Source organism: Pyxicephalus adspersus, chromosome 6 (genome assembly GCF_032062135.1).
Source record: "Pyxicephalus adspersus chromosome 6, UCB_Pads_2.0, whole genome shotgun sequence".
Taxonomy (NCBI): domain Eukaryota; kingdom Metazoa; phylum Chordata; class Amphibia; order Anura; family Pyxicephalidae; genus Pyxicephalus; species Pyxicephalus adspersus.
This window is the reverse complement of record NC_092863.1, coordinates 14647414-14671485: the sequence shown is the minus strand read 5'-3', so window position 1 is coordinate 14671485 and position 24072 is coordinate 14647414. Positions and strand designations below refer to the sequence as shown.

Sequence of the window (24072 nt, the reverse complement as noted above, 5' to 3'; positions counted from 1 at the left end):
CCAGAAGTGTCACTTTGTTTCTCCCTCTGCTCCCCCTAGTACTATTGGATACAATATTTATGTAGAATGGTACTGGGGGGGTTAGTATAAACCATAAAGGCCGTTTTATTATATAGCCAGAGAAACTTAAAACTACATTTCTCAACAAAATTCCCAGACGGCTAGGAACTTCTGTTCCAAAACCACTTCACACTTCAACAACCAATTCACAAGTTTGTGGCGGAGGTGAAGGTGGCCTAAATCTAATGCAAGCTTGAATGTAAATTATGCAAACTGATTCCGGGTGTAGGTTCTGATTAAATTTAAAAAAAAAAAAGTTTGATTTTTCTATTATCTAGTATGGGATAGGTGGTTGTCTTTTGTGCTCTGTGCATGACATAAGTCAACTACTCCATGATAAAGTCCACATCTTCCCCATTACCTTGTGATCACATATCAGCCTGCCCTGGACCATGGGAGGGTCCTTCTGTAAGTTCTCATGTTATTCCCCAATAGCATGGTCTCTGCTCATTATCTGGGTCCCAACACAAGGCCAGAAAAAAGTGGCGAGCCTGGACCTCAGTTGGTGATCATTGGACTCCCAGCAGTGGCACTAGAATCATATTTTTACTATTTGCCTGTATTGGACCAGTGGACACCAACCAACACTTCATTAACAAAGAAAAATAAAGCTCTCAACTCTCAAATCCAGTTCATGAAGAAGCAAAATTATTTTATTCATTCATATATTAACCCTGTAGATCTTTTTCATTTCATGGTAAAATAAAAGCAGCGGTCGTATTTCCTCCAGTTCTTAGTTAAGGTCAGGTAATGAGCCCAGTCAAAACATAAAAACATTTCATCTTGGTATTACAAGTAGTCCATAGTAAAGTTTCCTCACACCACTTAGAAACCTCCATCCCATGTTCTAATCATAAAAAAATAAAAATAAAAAAATTTACTGATTTCAAGACAATCCCTGATCCACAGAACTTTATAGTGAAGCCCATCCCCAAGCCGGTCACTGTAGGACCAACAGACAATGGCTGCCAGGTGTACAGTCAGTTCTGCCGATAACACATCTAGAACAGAAAGTAACTTTTCAAATTGATGTACTTCCCCATCTTATTCCTTTTATATGCATCAAAGTGTGAAAGTTGAACACCAGGCAGACAGCTTGATCCACATTTGAAGTACCTAGGGGTCTTGAACTAGACCTCAGTGGTTTTTAGTAAAAAGGACAGGACTAGGTGCTGCCCCCAGTTGGTGACTGAATCCCCAAAAAGCATCACCCCACTACTGAGGCCATTCCAGCATCTGCCTTCCTGTAAGCATGTTCTTATTAAGCATTTTACCAAAAAATGCTGCTCTAATGGGAGTTACAGGAAGCCGATAGAAAGATAGATTTTTAGGTACTAATATATATATATATATATAAAAATATATTTAAGTATTTTGTATTCTTGATTTCTGCCTGAGGTTTAGCTTTAAAATATATATTTTATCTCGTAGGAAATGTTCAGCTTTTTGCTACCACAGACAGAAGCTATAATCACTTGTCAGGGTTCGGATTTTGCAGGGCTGTCCAAAAAGCTGCTGCAGTGTACCCCAATACTCCATTGGTGGGATCCAAATCTCGGGTCCCATGGACTTAAATGGGGAAGGCTAGCTGAATGTTATGGAGGTGCTGTATCAAAATTAGTGACCCTGTGTGATCAACACTTGGGGGGGGGGGCACTGTTTCAGTAATTAGAAATAATTAGGGGTTTTGGAGAAAACCAATGGGGGTATGGGGACATATTTTAAGGTTGATGTCTATGTATCGGAATAATGGTTGTGGTGAAGTCACCATGGGGGTCACGGACTGATTGTGCGGTTATTTTAGGAAACTGGCTGCAAATGGGTGAATCTGCACATATTTTGTAGCGTGAATACTGATAAAGTCACTATGTGGCAGTAACCAGTCCCTTTAATCATTCATTGATATATGGTTGTCTTGCAGTACTAGTCAAAGCTTTGAGCCGCCTTAGTGCAGATTAAAGATCAGATAAACTTGCAAGGAGAACAGATAAGTTGGAGCCTCTTTGTTATATAGATAACACAACCTATGGTTCTAGATGCTTCCTGCTTACAGCCCCATAATGCCAAGAGCACAAAACCTGAACATTTCTGAACCCTTCTGGGCACAGTGCAAACATGTTTTGGGTATAATGGCACAAACATGGTAATGGATTCTTTATACAAAGTTTATTATATCGCTGTCTTCAACACCTCTCATATACTGTACACTCTGTATCATCAACCATTTATTGGCTGTGCAAAGTTAAACCTCAAGGTCTGCAGACCTGGGCTGGACATGCTCTTCCATAAACCTCTGCCATTAAAAAAAAAGAAAGGTGCAAGTACTAACACAATATCATCTGTGTGGAGACATTGCTTCTCAACATGCGCAGGATTCTCAAAATCTGTGCTCTGGCCAACTTTACACCATGCAACACCAAGATACCTACATTTCATACAATATGGGGAAAAGAATTCTCATGGCCTTCTAACACATTACAACAAGGTTGTATCAGACAGAAACCAGATTTTACCATTCCCATTCCAAGGACATTGAGAAAGAATTGTCTGCTATGGGTCACTGTATGCTACTACCCTGTGTATTGTGTTATTACAAAGAAATGTGTAAGGTGCCATTGCAGACGTCCCTATAGAATCACGGTCATTGTGATCCTTGGGCTTCAATGAATAAATGACTTATGAAGCCTACATATGAACAAGACAATGATGGAAGGAACTAGCAGGAAGGTCTGAAATGGCAGCCAATGGTTTATTCCCATCAAAGGTCAGTCCACACAAAACAGATACAACCAGTTGAATCATTCATCTACTACTCGAGACTTTAGATCTCTGCAGCAGAGTTCCCAGGTTGGAAAGTTCTGTATCCATCTGGTGTGGTCATCTGACCATTTAAAAAAACCCATAGATAGTTAAAAACCAGGAAAGCGATAGAAGTTTTGATCCTAAAGGGAACCGGTTATCTGTCAAAACCAAGACTTCCACCAAGGCTGGATGTGGCCTTCTGCAGGCAGGGCTATAGATGGCATCTCTGCCACATCTATCACATTGAAGTGCCAGCTCCAGAAAAGGTGCAACTTCGAGGGTTGGGGAGCCCTGGCTGTGTCAGGTAAAACATGACCATTCATATTCCCTTCGAGGTACCCAGTAATAGTCCGTTATACAGATACACCTTTGAAAATGTTACAAATTATACATGGTGACCTTCTTTCGCAGACTTTGTCCCAATCTCATAGGCACAGCCTTAGAAACTGAAACTTTTGCAGCTTACCTCTAAGCATAGTGGTGACCTCAATGCCAGCATTGTGTCTTAAAGGTCATAGGGTGACTCTTTATGGCATAATATGCTCCTGTTATACAAGGCCTTCTTTTTGGATAAATTGGGAGCACTGTGACTATAAGCCTTTTGGATACCGAACAGTAATTAATACCTCTTAAAACCCTAATCATGGCCAATCCATTTAGTACCGAGAATGGGATTATGCCTGATTAAGGTATTGGTGAATTGATACAGAATACATAACAGAAGCTTTGTTGGTTTATCCCACAGAGTAAGTCTGTACAACAGTCAGAAGTCCCTTGACCCAATTTTTGTTTCACAGTTTTATCGCCCATACATGCCAAAGACCAAAAAGCTGAAGAACACAGTGACCCCGCACAGGGAGACTGTGGCAGGGGCAGTAAAAAACTGGCGGTAGTTGATCCGAAAATACCAGATCAACGCCAGCATGACCACAAAGATGGGTATCATCAGGTTTCCAATAGGTGGGGTGAGGCCGGTGTGCTCTGTAGATGTCCCACCGGATTCGGGGCCTACCGGTGAAGAGGAGACGGTTGCCTGAGAACGGTGGCAGTGGATGACACAGTTATCTGTGATATGCAGGGAGCGCAAGGTCTGCGAGGAGTCGTGTAGAAGCTGTCCCTGGAAAATTAGCTTCATCTGAGTTTCCTGACCTGGGAAATATTTACTGAAGGAGAAAAAAAAAAAAAACAAGAGGGGGTGAATTTGAAAGTGAAGACTGTGATGCAAATTAAAAATATATTATTCTATCAGGACAGGTTTTCCTTTAAAGTCTTCTAACAAAGCCATTCATTTTTTCACCCTTATTAGCAGCCAATCCATAGAGATCCCCATGGACACAAGAGTGTTGGGAGACAAGGCCATGGTAGGAGGACCAGCTAAAGTCCTGAGAGCGGGAGTTAGTTAATGGTCTACCAGGTTGCCAGAGATTTAAGTGCTCCCAGGGTTCTTACTAGAAAATCTTACCTGAAACGTACAGTTTTTGAGCAATATTGGACTTTTACTAAGTTTTTACTGATTTCAGGTAGAAGCTTCATTTAACCTTTTTTAGTTCGACAGCAATATAGTTAGTCTGGGTGCTTTCAACAGTAGAACTTTTTTTTAGGAATGAACCTTGTCATCTCTATGGCCAGACATATAATTAATAAACAAAATAAAGTTGACATATTGGGTTCATTGGAACCTGGGTTTGAACATTTTTGCTAGAACTTTCTTACCTTTTCAAAGTTCCAATAGTGTCATCTGGCCTCACCAAGGCAATCTCTTCAGTTTCATTCAGGAATTTCAGGCGCACAGTAATCAGTTCTTCCTCAGGTTGTGTCTGCTCCTGACCTTTGTCCACTTGCTTCCTCCATTCACTATCCCGTTCTGCTTCTCTTTCTTCTGATGGGACTTTCGGTCTTGTTATTTCCTGAGAAAAGTCCATTCCATCAGCTTCTCCCTCTGCTAGATCATCATCAGTTTCGCTTACAGCTGCCACAGGTTGGCCACGTTTTGGCACTCCTTGAATATCAAGCATCTGGTCAAGGCTGGTGTTCTCGCTGTCGGCACCTTGTTCTACACCTTGGCCTTGCTCCCCTTCTTCTGGCTTCTCCACTTGGGGCTCCACAGTCCTCTGTGCTTCAGGATTCGGAGGCACTGGATTGCTGAGACCCAGAAGAGGCTCTCTACGTCCAGGGGGGATTAGGCTGCCTAGTAGGGGATCGCTGCCCTCGGCCACATAGGTTGATAGCCATGCCAGAACGAGTGCCAAGAGCAGGACAAAAAGACCCACTGCAACGGTCACCTCATCACCCAGACCCTCGATCATGGTTGGCGGGGGCGACTCCATGCGCTTTTTCTATAAAGCAAAAAAAAAAAAAATGAAAAAATGAAGAGCATTAAATAAATAAAATAATTGTCTTCATGCGAGATTATTATTACTCATGGGTTAGCTAGATTGAAATCTTCTCTAGTGTCAGGGTTTCCCCATATATTAGGCGTCTTAAACCCCTCTTATGAAACCATCATTTGGTTGTAACAGTTGCTACAATTGGGGCAGGATGGGAGTTTGTGATGGGGAAAACTCATCCCTGGAAAGCCTTTTTAAGTATAGGAAATCTTCATATCATGGCAACATTAGAATACTGGCTTCAGAAGAAGATGGCTATACAAGTATAATTTTATCCTTTCTTGCACTGTACATATGAATATAAAGCGTAGTTACTGAGGTACCCATTGCACCAAATGGGCTCTTTAGATGTGCTAATGGCTGTGGCCAGCCCTAAGTCTGTCCAATGCATACCTGCAAGGTAATCCATCATCTATTATTTCCACATGACAATTGGAAAGGTGCTGATCAATTACCACAAAGGGTCTTCAACAAAAGATATAATTTACACATGTATTTGTTATCCTCTTCAATGCATCCTACTGCTTGGGCTTCATTGATTGCTAAGGCTACACCTCACCTCCTGCTGTTTGATTATTTGCCTACCAGTCAACAGATCAGCAGTCATCAAGGGGGCATCCCTTAAAGGAAAAACAATGGTGTCACATGGGGGTGGGTAAAGAATACAAAACCCTAAATAACTCTGATCAAAGCAACTGGGAACCAACACAGAGCATTTCCCATTTCTTCCAGTAGACAATTAGGATGATGGGTGGGTAAGTGTCTGCAGTGAGGAGAGCGGGAAATTAACCCCCCAGAAGTCGTATACAGTAATACTCACCTGTCCAGTGGCCTGTGTCTCCTATATTAAATCTAATAAACACCTCCTCTGGAAGAACCTTGAAATCCAACACTTTCTGGAGTGGAAAAATAGAGACACGGGCCTATATTTCCATTCCCAACATTTCCTTTCTCCGGTGTCTCCAGGACAACTTTAGGAGCATCAGAAAGAGAGAAGATATATCTCTAATGGGGACAAACACTGCAAAAAAAACTAAAAGCTGCTATGGCTCTTTTACATAAACCTAACTCCACATGTATAGTATGCCAGGAAATCACAGACCTGGCACACCAACACTGCCGCCAAGGTCTGAATACAGCTACCAGTCACTATGACAAAGACAAACACTGCGCCTTCCATCACACCCAAACCTAATTCAGAAATACAAGAGCATTCATTGTCTGCCATGAAGGTATGGGACAACGCAATAATACAAATAAGGGTTAGTAGCTTGTATCAAAGCGGCAAAGGAAACCCCAATTTTCAGAGAGAGTAAAAGCAAAAGAAACTAAGGGTCAGCCTTAGGCTAAGTCGGCCATTTATTATCTGAGAAGAAAACATTATCAATGGCTTCATTCATACAGAATCCGTTTTGAGATCTTCACTGACCAGTAGCCATCAGAACAGTGCTGGCCATGATGTTGATTCTACAGAACCTCGGCTTCCGTGGGACTGGCAGTCAGAGTGCCGTATGGTCCCATAGTGGAGATGCACAGGAGACATAAATATGATACAATGATATACAGACGCATACAACAGCCTCCTCCAAACTAGAAGAACCCCTGGAATATGGTGAGGTCTTGGAGAAGTCATGACATTGTGACCTGAGGGGAAAATGCCAATTACAGTGGAGGTAACAATTGCACCCTTATGGACAGGACAAATTCTGTTGGTGTCACATCTGTCCCAGCCAAGTGCTAATGATTCCGGCAAGCTCCACCAAATCAACCCCCAGACACAGACGTTACCCCTTCACAAACAGGGCATTATATACCCCATACCCCAGGGCATTATATACCACACTGACACCCATACCCCCCATATATAGGGCATTATATACCACGCTGACACCCATACCCCCCATATAAACAGAACATTACATGCCATGGCACTCTCTATATGCCAACACCATGGTATATGGCCACATCGCAGCCCCCCAGAGCAGAGCGTGGTGACGTCACTGCCACACACCTATGTCACTCACCGCCAGCCGCCGCTGCGATCCTGTCAGCCACAAATCCGGGTCACTCAAGGCCCACCCGACACAGGAACAGATGACGTCACATGCAGCGCGACCGAGAAGGCGGGCCTGATGACGCTCAGGTTTAGCACCGGACAGGTCCAGGATTGGACGACGCATGCGTAGCCATTTATCACCTGCCTGAAAGCGAGCGCGGATGACGTCACTCATCAGCCTGCCCTATGGGCGGATCTTGCCAGCTACAGTGTCATGTGACATTAGTTTTGTCTTCGCAGCCGGAAGTGAGGCAGGTAGTGGGGAGGGGGTGTGAGGTGCAATACCTGGAGGACTACAAGTGTCAGCAGAAACACTTCCTGTGTGAGAGGACGCCATACATATACAGCAGGATGTCCCAGTATGGCCAGGCCCTTCTCATATAAACATCATATCCTAGGTAGAGCTGGGAGCAAGGCCTCTGAAGCCTGAGCCTAATGGTACTGTATACCCTGAATTACATTATATCCACACCAAGCAACAATGTCCTCTCCTTCTGCTGTATGTCTGTCATTACCACCCCCATTTATTGTACAGCACTGCGTAATAGGTTGGCGCTATATAAATATGACATAATCCTATCAAATTAGTATTTTTCATGTATTATCCAGTTTGCCAAAATGTATACAATCAGGTCCATAAATATTTGGACAGAGACAACTTTTTCTAATTTTGGTTCTGTACATTACCACAAATAATTTTAAATGAAACAACTCAGATGCAGTTTCAGTGGGTTGTACAAAAAGATTGCATAAAAATGTGAGGAACTAAAGCCTTTTATAACACAATCACTTCGTCTGCAGTTCAACTGCATCTGAGTTCTTTCATTTAAAATTAATTGTGGTAATGTACAGAACCAAAATTGGAAAAAAGTTGTCTCTGTCCAAATGTTTATGGATTTACCTGTAAATTGCTTCATACTTGTGACAACTTCACAGTGGGCTTCATTAATTAATATTAAACAGGATTTATATAGTGCCAACATATGATGTAGCGCTGTATATTAAATAGGGGGTTGCAAAGGACAGACAGATACAGACACAGAAGGAGGAGAGGACCCTGCCCAGAAGAGCTTAAACTCTTATTTCTTCATGACTGTTATCACAGAGCACCTAACCCACGGAATCTGGACTGCGCATGCGTGGGGAGCCGTGTGTCACTCAAAGGGGAAGAAACGTGATGTCATAATGCCAGAACCCAGCCACTCCCCCATCGTACGCTCACACCTGCTTGCTAAATTTCAGGGGGACGGTAGTGCAGGGCTGTGAATGCAACAAAAGTTTTTGTCACCCCCTGATATTTATCAAGCCGGTCTGAGCCTGCGATGGGAGTGAGTGGGTTGTGTCCATACCGGGGACAGAGCTGCTTACAACTGGTTGGCGAACGCTGATCTTTGGGATCTTTTCACTGTCCATGAGAATGCTACACACTATAATATGAACTTATATATGAACAAAGCCATTAGGGATCTCATTCCTTATTGGTTGCTCACCCAGATCAGGAAGGGGGATCAGTCCACCGAGGAAAGATTCCAGTATTTAGCAGTTGCTGGGGAGGTGAAGCCGGCTTCTGACTTGGACTGCACTGGCTGGGTGTCTGTGCTGCCATGCTGATTATAAGATGCTCCCTAGTATTATTTTATATAGAAAATGGAAGAGGGGAAGCTGAAACATGCAAAGGTTAATGGAATCAGTATAGCAGGGAGATATCATGACGTATAAGGTATAAAAGACGGGGACGACCTTGCCCAAGTTTATAGGAAACTGTTACTTTTGGGTGGACTGCTCTTTTATTTAGACGTCGAAAAGTTTTTGTCTTCATAAATTTCTTCTATACCAATAGGGCTCATTCACAATGCACCATACTTACCGCATGTTACTGCACCACATGGCTCCCTGGGCAGTAAATGTATTTAGAATAGCAAACCATATTTAATTTTACACAATACAATTAAAATTCCTCCTTTAAAGCTGACTTATAGTCAAACAAGACCCATGTCCACCCTGGTGCTTTTAAGTTACAGAATGCTGAAAATACTTTGGTGCAAAGAAAAATGGTTCAAAAATCTTCAATAGCAGGTCATGTGTCTAAATGCCTAGACATTCAATCACATGATTTCTGCTGTGTAATTAGCCAATCAGTAATCGACTTTCTCTGAATTCTGAGCAACCCCTTAATAAAAAGTAATAATGTATACAAAGACCTTGACATGTGTCCAGCTCATAGAAGACCCCATATAATCTCAGATGCCAGGGTAACTGAACAAGCTGCCTTACCACAATGCATATTAACACAATGTGAAGGAAAAAAAAGGAACAGAAAAAATAAACATAACAGAAATAGTTTTATTGAGACATTTTGGCAGTGACAGATGTAAATATAAAAACGTGGGACAAATACACACTAAACTGCACAGTTGTGTGTTTCTGGGTCCCCTGAAGTGCATTGTAGCTCCAACCTATGCTGTAGGGACATACCAGCCAGGTTACATAGTGACTTCCTTTCCAAGCAACTCACATCAGAGCACCAGGAATCAAGACTTGTATGCAGTTAGTGAGCTGTGATCCTGTGCTGCCTGCTGCTAAAAATACTCCAAAAATCTGTGTATACATAAATGTACAATACTAGTTGTCATGTTTTATAAATCCAAACTACAAATAAGTCAGCATTACAACCCTCTATCATGGATCAGTATAACAGCGCCCTCTATGGGATACATAGGTGAACTCCAATAAAAAGACAATACAAGGCACAAATGTAACTTTTGTTTATTCCACATGAAAATTCCAAAATTATTCTTTAATTGAGCCAATGACATTACCATAAATCTGTATTTATACAAAGGTGTCACATGGGTGGAAAGTTGAGATTTGAAAAGTAAGCTTGTACTAAGTTGCCATACCTGACCACCTTGTAAAAATGTTATTTGCTTGGCAGTCAAATTTAATACGTCCGGGGTCACTAACTTGGAACAAGCATGCATATCAGAAAAGGTGGGCTGAAGTAAAAAATGCTGGTAATTGTAACAACAAATTTAATATAGCATTTTAAAGCGCTTTCTTTAAAGTTGGCCTATAGTCAAAAAAAGACCCTTAGCTGCCCTGGTAACCCATTGCCTTTAATTAAAAAAAAAAAATTGCTGTTCTAGAATTCCAAATGCCTGGTTGTTTGGTCACATGATGCCTGCTGTAGGATGGGATCAAATTGTACCTTGACTGTACCTGACCCGCTTCTTCTGTGGAGATTAAGGGACAGGTTTGTAAAAAAAAGTGAACAAGCTGGAAAATGAAATAAATAACACAATTTTTTGGCACAGAATTCTTATCACTGCAATTAGAAATATTCATCTAAATAAATGTTTTCTGCAGAATCACCACCTTTGGATGATTGTTAGTGTCAATGAATGGAGCTTCTGATTGCCAAATTTAGGTTAATTACAGTATGATGATCAATCACTGATTGCCACCAACAAAAAAAGGGGCTAATAGAATAAATGGGCAACAAAGTGCTATCTGATCTCCCTTAAAAGCAATTTCAGAATCAAGGGGTATTTCACCTCCACCAATGACTTTTGTCAGTTTAAAGCTGTTTAAAGCAAAAATATTGCACAGGCTGAGACAGGGGTTCAAAAGTCTTTCACATGCAGCAGCACCCCAGTACCATGGCATAGATATGGGCACTATGACAGCTACACTTTCAAGTGAGAGCAGGAAAGTTTTTTGGCTATAGGTCTGTAAGTAAGTAGTTTCACTTGGACCAAAATGCTTGAGATATTGTTAGAATTTACTAGAGAAAAACTATTTCTTGGTGCAGATTGTTCATTGGTATGATTGTACTGTACAGTGACAAGGCCTTATAGACTAATAAACTTGCTGTTTCTCTTCCCCATCAATTTTTAGTGTATACCACCCTCCGGCTGCAGAAGAAGATAGGCTGTGAGCGTTAGGGGTAATCGAAGATCCGGAATTGCCTTGTAACATAGGCCACCATATTTATTTCTCAAGGCACAGCGAGCGAGGTGCTGAAGACGTCGAGGTTGATTTGAAACTCGTGAGATGGATTCATACAAGGTCTTATACTCCTGTAAAAAGAACAGAAGTGGATCTAGCAATCGTCTTGTTTGCATATTGCTACAAGTAAGTAAAGTATTAAACTCTTACCTTCCACACTGAAGTGGGCACAGCTTCTACCCAGAAGTCACCTGGTGGGATACGATCATAGCAGTTCAGAAGGATCTCAAAGGTTAAGGGTGATGCAGCACAATATCTCCACATCTGGGCACAGACAAATTGTAAGGAAAATTATAACATCCATAAACTTAAAAGAATGACAATTAGGATATTGTTGGCCTTATTTAATGGTTATTAATAGAGTAAGTCACCAAAAACTAATATTATAGGTAAAAGTTTATTTTGGTAACGTAATCTCTGCTAAAGAGTGATGCAAGAGTTCAATGTCAAAGTGCAGATATAAAAGTCACATTACAAATGATGGTAGGTAAATGCTTTAACAATAACTCACAGGAAATACATGGCACTCACTCACCTTGATGCCCGGTGGGGCTGAGCCATGGTTAAGTAATGTCTGAACCAACTGATGGGGCTGACACTCAGGATAATCAGTGCACACTTGCAGTGCACAGTCCAGAGGGGTGTACCCAGCACTGTTGGTCACATTGACGGATGCCCCAAAGTCAAGCAACATCTGCACCAGCTTGAGATGGCAGTTGGAGCTGGCATTGTGCAGGGGCCCGTGGCCTTTCTTTCCAGGAGTACTGGGATTACCCCCTGCCTTTAGTAACATCTCCACTACCCTCAGGTATCGCCCAAAGTGCTGTGGGGAGTCACTGGCGGCACAGGCTGCATTAACTGGTGTCTCACCCTCCCGGTTGATGGCACAAGGGTCAGCTCCAAGACTCAGGTACAGTTCCACATGGGCTTCCAGACCACGGGTGGCTGCCACGTGCAATGGAGTTGCACGTGTGTAATGGCAAGGAAGGTTCACAATACCACCATATTCCAGCAGCTGCTTCGCACATCTAAAATAGTGTAAAAAAAAGAGACGACCCTTATGATCTTTTGAAAGGGATAACAAAGCTCAAAGTATTCTAAGTACATTTTATATATTTATAGCATACTTCATATATTTTAACATTTTAAAAAAGAATATTCAGTCCTAAATTATAACAACCCTGATATACAACTAAAAAATCTATATTTGTTCTATAAGTAGGAGTTAATAGACAAAAGCCACTTGAAGCCGTATAGTTTCTGTCTTGTCAATAAGTTCTTTCTTTAAAATTCTAACAGACAAATAACAGAGCCCCATAGCCAAGAGTAATGGTAACACAGCCAGGCCTCTGATATTTGAGCCTTTGGTGCATGAACTGTGTGTAAGGTCAGGCAGATGGAAGAGCAAATGCCAAGCCTTATGTGCCCTTCAACCCCATGAAAAGCATCACAACCAATATCCAGGAACTACTTCAGATATAAAAAAAACTGTAATATTTGCATTAAAAAAGTGTAACATTCCAACATGCAGGCTGATAAATTTTCCTCAATCAGGAAAATAATTTGTATAAATATGTTTAATTAATAGAATGGATAAAAATACTATAAAAATAATGGCCAAGAAATGGACATTCTGGTCTCCTATAAAGTTGCTTTATTTATCAATGACTGCTTTCAGTCATTGATCTCCTACCAGTCCTCTTATTTGTGGCTTCTCTGCATACACATGTATCACCTAAGCACAACCAAACATATTTGATGAAGGTTAGAAATCTATTTTGCAGGCAACCATTTCATTGGCCAATGAACAATGGCTTCTAATCATCCTAAACAATGGACTCACTCTAGGGTGTCCTTTGTGGTACAGACGTGGAGGGGAGCCTGGCCGTCTTCGCTCTGTAGATTGGCGTCTGCTCCACGGCTCAGCAGCAGTTGGGTACACACAGAGTGTGCTCCTTCACAGGCGTCATGCAGCGCTCCCCTTCCGCCCACTGTGGAGTTGGGGTTTGCACCATGGCATATCAAGTGGCGCACACACTCAGAGTATCCCCGAGCAGCAGTAATACGTAGTGGGGTGGTGTGAGACTTTTTCGGTGTCAAGGAGAAGAGACCTAACAAATACAAGTATGACTTCATTTAGTAATCACATCACTTTCTATATGTATTTTCCTTGCCATGGCAACTGAAAATGAATGTGTCAGGATAGATAAAGAGAGCCCTAAAGAGCATATACAGGCTTTTATCCCAAACTGAAATTGTGTACTCTCACCGCTTACTTTCTACTTCTCACACACAGGGTACATTAGAAACTGCATCTAAATCTCAGTCCCACTAAATCTCTAGTGGGGCAATATCCGTTTTACTTTATTTCAGGACAGGAAGCAAATTTCTCTACACTGCTAATTGTCATTTGGCGCTCGTGTTTCCACCTTCTGCCTACCCACCTCTTTGTGGCAGCAATCAATTATGTGTGCATAAGTGCATGGAATTGCACCTTTGTGCAGCTTCTCATTGTAAAGGTCAGGCACTGCTGCACTTTCTCCAAAACGACTGGTCATGTATTGTCCCCCTCCTGTGAATTTCTGCAGAAAGCATGTATGGATGGATAATTTGGTTCCCTTGCAGAGCTCTGCTTTTACACAGGCCATGTGCTGCACACTAATGATGTCACCACTACATGTACCGAGCAATATCTGGGTTTGTAAAGGTATCTGGTGTACATAAAGCAAAATAATTTAATTTGTAGCTTTAAAGTTTATCTTGAAATCTAATTTTACAACCCTCTTTAGGTTTACCAACAACTATGTAGTGTAAGTAATTTATAATCAAACAATAAGGCCTTCACATGAAGTAGCAGTTAGTCAATCTAATTTTTGGAGATTAATTCATTTCCCTTGCCATTGCGACCAATCACAAAAATGGCAGACAGTACCTCACCTATGTCTGGTGACCACTGCAGCTCTTCCGTCACTGTCTCCACCACAACTTCTGCCGAGTCTTTTTCTTTGAATATGACTTTAATCCTCTCCATGTCCCCAGTGTACAAGGCATTGTGTATGGCAGCATCCCGACAATATTGGCGTCGCTGGCTAGCTGGGGGGTGAAAGTTACTTCTTTGGGTCTGTAGCCTGCGGGTAATACATTGCCTACTCACTGCCCTGCGGCGATCCTCAAACTCTAGCTGTTCTCTCTGCCATTGCAGGGAGCGTAGAGTGGAGGTAGTGAAGGGAAAAGTGTCCCTGGACATTATACTAGGAAGTTAACTTCACCTCTCAGAAACCTTATTGCACTTACTGAAAGAGAACTGCTCAGTCCTATTTATAACCCGAGAGGCTCTGCTGCTCCACATGGTAAACATATTTTTGCAGTGTCATTTTCCTAGATATAATTATGGGGTAGCCTGTCCCTAACATGACTCTCATTGTGACATTTATCATATGAAATATGACATAGATGTTATTCCTTTATCAAAAAACAATATTAAATACATCACATTACCTAAATCTACCATAAAAGATTTATCACGTGGACCTAATGTGACAGCACGCAAGGGCCTGATTAACTTTGCCGGACTTCAGGCAGAGATAAATGACACAAGGAGTCAATCCGTTATGCTGCAGTACAATGCTGATAGAAAAAAGAGCAGAGAGCTGAGAGATAAGCTTATCAGTCTGCTGCTACTCTTTTCACTTTCCAATCACGTACCTGGGGAGGGCCAGGACCTGCATGTTACTAAATTGCAGCTAGGAAAAGTCAGTTCCCCCAACTTGTCATCAGGGTTGTGTAGTGTGGCAAAGATAAAATGTGAGCCTTGGAATGGGACAGTAATGCAAATCTATTGGCAGGTAAAACAGCGTCCTTGTGTGTAATAATTGATGTATTCAGCTGTTTGCGTGGAGTTCCGCTTTAAGTGTGAAGAGACAAGAAAGGCAGATACTGAATACATAAATATGAATAGGATCTGTCACTCTGATGGATGTTAGAATTATACACAAGTTCGCTCACTTTAAATTTTATTATATCAGTCACATGATCATCACAATTCATAAATCCACAATGGTATGTATATAGTGAGTCCCCTGGTGCTATAAAACTACTGATTCAGGACCAGGCCTATTAAACTTACCAACAGCTCTGGACACATCTAGTGTGATATACCAGTGTTTTAAAACTGTACAAGCATGTTTTGTATGTAATATATAAGTGATCTGGGGGATCTGTAAGCCAACCAACCCCTCACCATCTGAATAATTGTACAACTTTCAATATCTCTCTGCATGTTCCCAGTCACATGGAACTCCTGGAAAGCCAGTAGCTGGTGCAAACTGCTCAGCATGGGCAGTGGCAGAGAACTTGAAGAATATAGTTATCTATTAACCCCCCTCTGTTCTGTGGGGAAAAACCATGAAATGTAACAAGCTTGGCATATTTTTATGCAGTGGCAGGTATTCTTGAACTCTCCTATACTATAACCAAAAAAAGAAAACTATCCTTCCTATCTTGCACTATTATTTACTGCAAAACTTCAATAGCCAATGGGGAAGGAAAACAGAGTGAAAAGGAACATGCCAGAAAGAGACCACAGACAAATCTTTCAAAACCTTTTTTGAATGTTTGATTTGGGGATGAAATGGGTTACCTTAATTTCACTATGTCCCCATTTCTGACAATTAACACATAATTAGACTGATGCTCATGTTGTGCTAAATTTTAAGTCCCCCTGAATGCTGTGATGTGTGGATGATGCTGTTTTTCCACCATAAAGGAGTAAACTCCAACTGGGTTACTGCCCTTTTTACTAAATGCTTTACTCTTTGCACTAATAAATGGAATAAGCAATTTGAGATGGCAAATTACTCAAAACACTATGAACCAATTCAAACTGCAATTCTGCACAATGTATCCGAATTACTTTAATACTCTAAAGCAATCGTTTCTTACTTTTATAAAGTTTTGCACTTTTAAGGCACACGAAGAGCAAGGACTTAAGGAACTCAGAGTGGCTTTCAAAAATAATAGGAAAACATGGATGGAAATATCCAATCCTGGACTTAACATTACCAGATGCCTACAGCCAGCCCATCATAGTAAACTGAAAGCTATTCATTCATATTAAGATGAAGTCTATGTTAAATACCAGGCATCTGGAGGTGCTTATGTTGGTCCTAGTGTCTAACAGTTCAGTTCCTCTCTATATCTAAACGTGACCTGGCATGCCAACTGCTACCAGATCATCCTGGATGATGTCTATGGCCTACCCACTTTGGTATTAATTAGGCTTTTTTTTTACATTGCAAGAATATTATCCAACACACAAACATTAAACTTTTTTTCAAAAATAAATTTCCTTAAACACATTTTTTTATTTAGAAAACTCCTTAGTTAATCCCACTACCTCCTATTTTGTGTATTTGACACAGAAGGCGACATGACCATGGGCTTCAAGGCTATATGTCTCATGATGTCATCATAAGAAAGGCATATGTGCCCATTCCCATGCTTCCTTCCAAGCAACTCGATGCCAATGAATTTCCTTGGAGGAGCAGGGCAACTGCTTGGAAGTTTCCAAGCTACCTGTACATGTTGGCACATGTTGCTGCACATAGCATTGGCATGGCAAGCTAAAGTGGGAGCATGTTTGTAATGCCATTGCAGGGCTCTGGGGAAACTTGCAAGTTAGCCTAGCCATCCTAAATCCAGAATCTAAAGGAAATTACATTTCATAGATATGGAAAGGAGCCAGAAGCTGCCAACACAAAATAGATATTAGAAGAAAACTGCTGTATATCACTTTTAACATGGAAGGTTTAATAACACTTTCATACCAGGGCTGGCCTGCAGGTACCTCCAGGTGCCCAATATTTACCAAAGATGTGTAAATGCCCACTGGTTAGGGTATTGTTTAGAGTCTTTTTCCTCATTTCTGGTGAAAAACAAAGTGACACGAAAAAACCCTTTCAGGGTGTAAACATAAAGATGTATTTTTGGAATAATGAGTCTTTGAAAGAAATCTGAAATGTCATTCCCCGGGGTCCACCGGAAGGTCACATAGCAAACTGTCCAAGTCATCTACAAAAAAAAAAAAAGACAAATTGTCACAGTTATAATTGTAACCCCCATATTACTTGTTCTCTTTTAAAGTCAAAAACTAACAAAACATTTTTGAAAAAAAAAAAGAAAAAAAAAAGAAACAAGATTAAAATGAAGAACACTCAAGTTTAGGGTTAGTATAGGCGCGGTCTGAAGGCAGACTGCTAAACAATTACCAGTGATCAGTCTTCATGTCATTTTAAGTGCTGTGATTGCGACAGATTTCTCTTTCAAGATGCTGTGGCTAGTGGACTTGAGCTTTGCTTTCTATGACTAGCTGGGATTACTTAATAGTAAAAAGTGCAGAGAACATTACTCACCCATGTCCCAGTCCGCATTGTCTGCTGAGATCATGGGCTGTGCTGTGTTTAAGGATGGAGTTAAATTTTTTGTCTGTGTGGTGCAAGAATATTGGTGAAGGGGTGCTGGACTTCTGGGTTGCATTGAACTGGAAGATGGAGAACATACTGCTGGCTGAGGAGCTTTAGATTCTGTTATGCTGGATGATGATTGCTGGGCTCTGGAAAGTGCTTTAGTGTTCAGAAAGGAAGACCGAATAGTGTCAGGTTGTACAGTGTAAGAGGAAAGAGAGGGTGCTTGTTCTGAGGGTCTACATGGCGTCGTTCTGGAAGAGGAATGCTGGTGTAATTGGGCCTCATTGCTGTTTATATCCACCTTCTGCTGTGTTGTTGGTTCCACAGACACCTGTGTTTGAATACAAAGCCACTTATTTCATTGCAACTATTCCTGTAAAACTATTCCAATTAATTTGTTTTTATTTAAAACATATGCTAAAATCAGAAGTTTTTCCCCTGCTTTAACTATACATGGGTGAAAAATGCACTTGTATCTTCTATATCACTGCGTGTTACATCATCATAGCGGGTTAACTCATATGGAGCACAAATAGGCAACACAAGTACATGTCTAGCTTTATCCCTCACACCCATGTAAAGCAGGTAATCTGGGAAGAAGAATCTGCCAATGTGGAGCTTTCATTTTAGTGTTAGGTCCACTTTATAATGTGTTCTGTATAACACACTGCGGGCTAGATTTTCACACACCGTGTAACGTTAATTACTGCTACCTGTACCAATCACATTCAGAAAATCCATTTGGTGTCTGGGAATATCTATGGCACGGCTGTAATATGGTTGCAGAAAATCAGGCAGCTAGAATTTGAAGTGGTCAGAAATGCAGCACTTGTGTTTATCTTGGAACACATTTGTCTTAAAAAAAAGAAAATTGAATAAAAAGGCAGATTCAATAAAAACCATGATTGGATAATATTGCCATCAGAATTGTTGTTATAAAATCAAGATTTGGACCTGAACTGACCTCTGTGTGCACGCTTATTTTTTCAATTCATAAATACCTTTAATAACTTTTCAATTCAGTCATTCTCTATCAATAAACCTCACCCTAGAACTTTCATCTCCCTCTGTAGCTGGGTAGATCTTCACCAGGTTACTTGGCGTCACATTCAGATAATGGTTGCGATGAGATGGTGAGAACACCCCAACCTAAGAAGAGACAGATTGAAGTAAGACATGTAAGTGCCCTAGCTGCTCTTAAGAAACTCTAAAGTAAGCCTTTCTTTCCGTTCCTGCAATAACTTGTGTGAAAAATTTACATCGTAGGTGTTCTGCACGCATCTTCAATGTATACAACAATCTCTTACAAGGCATCTGCAAAGCTTTCAGCCAGCTTTGAGTAGCATTGTTGAAGCTTTAAAAAAATCACTTCAGGACAAGTGTTAAGTACTGTAAAGCTTCCTGAAAGCCTACTGAATCTTGCTAGAAGCTTGTGTAAAGGGACACTCAGCACTTCCTTTAGGATCCGTACTTGGCATCCCATATTGAAGCCCGAGGCTCATGTCATACTAAGAGAAAGAATCACTAGAAAATCTACATACTGCTTTGTATGTGCTGCTCTCTCCCCCGCAAGACAATCCTAAGGAGGAAGTGATCGGGACTTAGTCTTACCCTCACAGGGAGCAGCTTAACAGTTTATTACACTCCAACTGTATACTCCACTGGGCCAGTTAGGGTAAAAGCTTCTATACTGCTCAAAAGCCTCATAAAAGCATGCTAAATAGGTCATACAAATATTTAGAATACACATCAGTATAGTAAATGTATCTCAGTACCTGCTGCAGGAGGAGAACACTGCCGACCTTTAGCTCACTCTCCCTTTCCTCCAGTAAAAGATGATGGACTGTCCCCTGCATTTCTCCTAAGAATCAAACATGAAGCTGGATTTACACTTTCAGATTGTGGCAATGTAGTGTAATACCACATGCAGAGTCTGTATGGCTTGTGGTACAAAGAAAAAAAACACAACTGCCCCACAATATACAGATGTCAATAATAACAAACTGAAAGGACTGATGTGAAGCAGGAACAGTGGGGAAATCACCTGATCAGGGACTGCTGATAATTCATCATTGTAAGCATATAGTTCTATGATGCTTTCAGCAATCTACTCTTTACCTGTTGCATCTCGGAATACTGCACTGGCATCTCCATTGGCTGGCGTTAAACTCTTAAGAGCTACAGCCATCTTCGGAACTTTATTCTTGGGAAGTTGCTTGAGAGCCGCCTGCCAATATTTACCATTAGAGAATGAACTGTGAGCATTGATGGCAGTCAACCAACATTACAAACTATAGTGTCCTTTTTTACCTTACGAAGAACCATGACCACACTGTATGTTCTCAGGAAGCAGGTTGGGTCACTTTCATCCAATGACAGCTCAGCTTTCATAGTAGCCCAGCCGCCCCTACCAAACTCTTCTGACACTGGCTGCTGAGAAGGGATATTTTCCTGGAGTTAAAAAAATACAAAATAATGAAATCTGGTATGTGATACAGATGAAAGTTATCTGTGGATAATCAAGTTCACTTTTGAAGTGAACTAAACTTGCATCATCCAGATTCCCATTTTGTTTTCCCAATGTAGAAGTTACCCATGGAAAATGCAGCAAAGGTGTCCAGCTCCAGGTCCTTTTACTGTAACTTAAGTATTAGATACTCCTTGCAGTGCTCAACCCAGAAATATTTTTAAGCCAGGAGTAAAGAAGTTGTAGGCAGGTGGCGGCCCCTGTATTGTAACCTAACTACCTAGAAACCAACCAAAAACGCCGGGGTGGTTATTGAAAAGTGCCGGGTGGTGCACCCAGCTAAAAGGGGCTGTGGAGAACACTGCCCTGAAATTCATTTACTATTGCTTTTAACCCCAACAAAATGAAAACCAAATCAGGGACCCTAATAAAATCACATGTTGAGGCTCCAGCCTACAGGTTACATGCCAAGTCTTTAGGAAACAAAGAAGAAACCTTTTTTAAGGTGAGCTGTAAGACAAAAGACAAGGGATCTGAATAACATTACAGAGAAAATATCTCTGTATATCTCTATATCTTACCTTACTGCGATGTCTGGCCTGTGCCCCATGGCTGGGTGTATGGGGGGTGGATATCAGGATCTCATCCAGCCTTCTGCCACTGCCCTGGCAACAGATATAAGTCAAAGCATGAATGTATGGCCAAACAATCATGTAGAAGATAACATGTTTCTATCCTGCAATAATAAACAACAGCTCCAGTGTAAGAAATGTTACCTGCTGTGGCAGAAGGCCGGCAGGTCCTGGAAACCTCCTCTCTTTAGAAGGTGGTGTCTCCCATGCCAGCACCCGTGGTGTCTTGTTGGCAGCTTCCACCAACTGTACAAGATGATTGGTCACTACTGGTGTCTGCAGAGTGCCAGGCTGATGTGGCCGAGGCATTTGGGGAGTTCTTGGTAGTGCACTGCTGCCTGATCCACCCTGCATTGAATAAACTTGCCCTGAGGCTGCTGTTGGTGTAGTGTAACGCGGATAGGTAGACTGAGGCAGCTGAGCTCCAGCTCTTACAGGGGTCACTGGTTGTATTTCCATGCTCGGCCTTAAGCAGGGCCTTTTTGCAGAAGGACTTGGGGACTCACAATGTCCTCTAGCCTTACCACTCCCATGGAAATTAGAAACTGTAGGAGAGTTTGTAGTAAATCCATGTGATTGGGGTTTGTTTTGACCAGTCTCTGGAAGATTTGAATCCATATTTGAACAGAGGCCACCTCGAGAAGGTCGTAACTGAAAGCTGGGCGTATTATTTGAGGTAAAGCTATTATTTTGTGATGTTTGGTTGATAGGTCTCGAGCACAACTTTGGATTTGGTGTTCGGCCTGGTGTTTGATATTGCTGCTGGGATACCCCAGCTTCTAGTTCACTGCAGGCTGACAGCAGCTCCTCATCATCCAGATCCTGCTCCAGGAATGACGATCTTGCTGCTGGCCTTGCATCTGTCTGCACAGTGACTGTCCCTTCAGAGACGGAAGGCTTGGCAAACCTAGAAGAGCTTTCTGTCACCTGTGTATCCTTAGCAGAAATAGGCCTGAGACGTACCGGTGTTGTATGAGTATTAGAGGAAAAGTTGGGTTCTGTACCCTCCAAAGCAGACAGGAACTCCTACAGAGAGAATGGATGCACAGTAAGAATAGAAGACATGACATCTGATCTAATAGGTTTGACCCTTTTAGTAACCACATCAGGAGGCAGTTTCTATAGCACATCTATTGTTTATGGCATCAACTAGCTGGCTCAAAGCTGAATCCTCCTCATTTTACAACACAGATGTTGAATCAATGATGGGGGAATACAAGATTCACACCATGCCAGTGGGGTCACATGTCAATTAATTCAGCAGGGGTCACACAATGATGCAGACAACATCTAAACAGGATTTTCAATATATCTTGTAGCAGTCACATTCTGTTGGATTTATTCTTCTAACCTCTTGCGGCTTTCTGAGCCAAGCCACTGATGAAGCCACTTGGAGAGTTGTAAAACGTTTTCAACATTACAATTATAACAAGTTGAAATGAGTGTGGCCAACTAATACTAGATATACAATGACCTGGATATATGAGAAGCTTCATAGACAGGATTCTCATTTACAAAGAGACTTATTCAAAATCTAAGGCAAAGAACAACCATACTTGGGTGGCCGGGTTTCTAGAGTTCTGAATGAGCTCTACAAGGTATAGAGAGATACATCTAGATATCTCTGTGGAGGCTGCTTACCTACTGATCGATCGAAAACCATGTGCATAGCAAACTGCTATGATATGCCAGGAGTAGCAAACTGCTCTGCAGTTTGATGCATTGTGACTGGGGTGTGGATCTTTCTCCATAGAAAAAAGGGAACCATGTGACTAGAAGTGACCCACCACAAAATAGTTGAACGGCGGCACGATTAGGCCTGCCAGACTCAACTGCTTGACTATAATGGCTCTTTATTAGACCGTATTTATATAGCAACAACATATTACACAGCACTGTACACAGTCCATAGTCATGTCACTAGCTGTCCCTCAAAGGGGCTCATAATATAATGTCCCTACCATAGTCATATGTCTTTATCACAGTCTAAGGTCAATTTGGGGGGAAGCCAATAAACCTAACTGCATGTTTTTGTAATGTGGGAGGAAACCCACTCAGACACAGGGAGAACCTGCAAACTCCATACAGATAGTGTCCTGGTCGAGATTCGTACCTGGGACCCAGCGCTGCAAAGGCTGGAGTGCTAACCACTGAGCCACCATGCTGCCCTAAAGTGCACACGTGATCATTTTACAATGGGCTGTACTCTATGGTGAATTGAATACTCTTACCTCATCATCAAAGTCTTCTGATCCAGAGCAAAACAAACTCTGAAGGCTTAAGGCCTAAAATAGAAATCAAATATTAACATTAGGGAAACAAACAAAAATAAATAAATAACTTTCACCTAGATATATACGTGAGATGAACAACAACATGAAGACAATATGCAGATGCTGAAATACTACCATCCATGGGTCAGCGTTCTTCTTTAGACTTTGCAATGTTTACAATGTGATGCGCAATGTCTGATGATCGCCCACCCCCAACAAGAAATACTCATCACTACACCAAGGAAGTACATGCAGGGAAAACTCAGCTACCATCTCAGGTCATCACAACTTTCCCAGGTAGACGCTGTCACATGACACACCAAGTATTTGGAGGGTCGCGTGACTGTCATATAATGTAATAATGGAGGGTCACCTGACCCTCTTAATCCAATACCAATGCTTTATTATAGTGGAGGGAGCTCAGAGGAGAGGGGTTCACCATCCTAGGGGGTGGGCTATCTGCAAATGGACACAGTGACCCTATAGGGCAAATAAGGGGGAGGGGTGTGTGTGTGTGGGATGTTATAAATCCTCCAGAATGGTCAGTATCATAGCCAACCTGTTTTACCCTGTTAGTGACAACCATACCCAGGTGCCAGGTTGCCATAGACTTGTTGCTATGCTCATATAAAACCCAATACACCTGTGCTCTATAGAAAGGATGCAAACAGCTCTGCAGCCACCCTGGGACTTGTAGTTCCTCTGCAGAACTACAGACCACACACACACACTGCTACCATTCAGAAGTCAGCTATTGGAAAACCTATAGCGATAAAATAGACCAATTCACCATTTCGCTTATATTTCAGCCACACCAGCATAAACTTCACTGTCTCCAACTTCTTGCGTTGAATTCCAACCAACACAACTTCCGGCAGTCAACTTCCGGCGTTTGGAACGCATATAGCTCGCGCTGTGCGATT

General features: G+C 41.7%; 3 protein-coding genes across 5 annotated transcripts; all 3 read right to left on the bottom strand.

The window, feature by feature from the left end:
* Positions 1 to 686: 686 nt before the first annotated feature.
* On the bottom strand, positions 687 to 7466 carry TMUB2 (transmembrane and ubiquitin like domain containing 2). 2 transcript variants are annotated; one of them, XM_072414706.1, is made up of 3 exons: positions 7274 to 7466; positions 4576 to 5198; positions 687 to 4025 (listed from the first exon to the last, which is right to left on the bottom strand). In XM_072414706.1, exons 1-3 carry the CDS (start codon positions 7427 to 7429, stop codon positions 3662 to 3664), a joined length of 1143 nt encoding a protein of 380 aa, XP_072270807.1. In that variant the 5' UTR covers positions 7430 to 7466; the 3' UTR covers positions 687 to 3661. The 2 variants fall into 2 exon arrangements, with proteins under 2 accessions (XP_072270807.1, XP_072270810.1); XM_072414709.1 differs by having other exon boundaries at positions 7261 to 7341.
* A 2169-nt stretch (positions 7467 to 9635) lies between these two features.
* Positions 9636 to 14733, bottom strand: ASB16 (ankyrin repeat and SOCS box containing 16). Its single transcript, XM_072414705.1, has 5 exons — positions 14251 to 14733; positions 13157 to 13424; positions 11849 to 12341; positions 11464 to 11577; positions 9636 to 11384 (listed from the first exon to the last, which is right to left on the bottom strand). The coding sequence occupies exons 1-5, from the start codon at positions 14558 to 14560 to the stop codon at positions 11199 to 11201; spliced, it is 1371 nt and encodes a 456-aa protein (XP_072270806.1). The 5' UTR covers positions 14561 to 14733; the 3' UTR covers positions 9636 to 11198.
* A 580-nt stretch (positions 14734 to 15313) lies between these two features.
* Positions 15314 to 24072, bottom strand: HROB (homologous recombination factor with OB-fold). 2 transcript variants are annotated; one of them, XM_072414703.1, is made up of 10 exons: positions 23940 to 24072; positions 23108 to 23161; positions 21021 to 21902; positions 20826 to 20909; positions 20088 to 20228; positions 19896 to 20004; positions 19553 to 19638; positions 18825 to 18926; positions 17724 to 18108; positions 17101 to 17382 (listed from the first exon to the last, which is right to left on the bottom strand). In XM_072414703.1, exons 1-10 carry the CDS (start codon positions 23940 to 23942, stop codon positions 17333 to 17335), a joined length of 1896 nt encoding a protein of 631 aa, XP_072270804.1. In that variant the 5' UTR covers positions 23943 to 24072; the 3' UTR covers positions 17101 to 17332. The 2 variants fall into 2 exon arrangements, with proteins under 2 accessions (XP_072270805.1, XP_072270804.1); XM_072414704.1 differs by lacking the exon at positions 17724 to 18108 and having other exon boundaries at positions 15314 to 17382.

Coding starts and splice junctions, on each gene's coding strand:
- ASB16 (XM_072414705.1), bottom strand. CDS start 14,560: ATGTCCAGGGACACTTTTCCCTTCACTACCTCCACTCTACGCTCCCTG. Junction 11,578..11,848: donor CAGCCCCACCGGGCATCAAG/GTGAGTGAGTGC, acceptor GTCTGTGCCCAG/ATGTGGAGATATTGTGCTGC. Junction 11,385..11,463: donor TGCCCACTTCAGTGTGGAAG/GTAAGAGTTTAA, acceptor TTCTTTTTACAG/GAGTATAAGACCTTGTATGA.
- TMUB2 (XM_072414706.1), bottom strand. CDS start 7,429: ATGCGTCGTCCAATCCTGGACCTGTCCGGTGCTAAACCTGAGCGTCAT. Junction 5,199..7,273: donor GATCGCAGCGGCGGCTGGCG/GTGAGTGACATA, acceptor TTTGCTTTATAG/AAAAAGCGCATGGAGTCGCC. Junction 4,026..4,575: donor ACTATTGGAACTTTGAAAAG/GTAAGAAAGTTC, acceptor TTTCTCCTTCAG/TAAATATTTCCCAGGTCAGG.
- HROB (XM_072414703.1), bottom strand. Junction 20,910..21,020: donor CCGGCCTTCTGCCACAGCAG/GTAACATTTCTT, acceptor ATCTGTTGCCAG/GGCAGTGGCAGAAGGCTGGA. Junction 17,383..17,723: donor CAATGCGGACTGGGACATGG/GTGAGTAATGTT, acceptor TTTTTTTTGTAG/ATGACTTGGACAGTTTGCTA.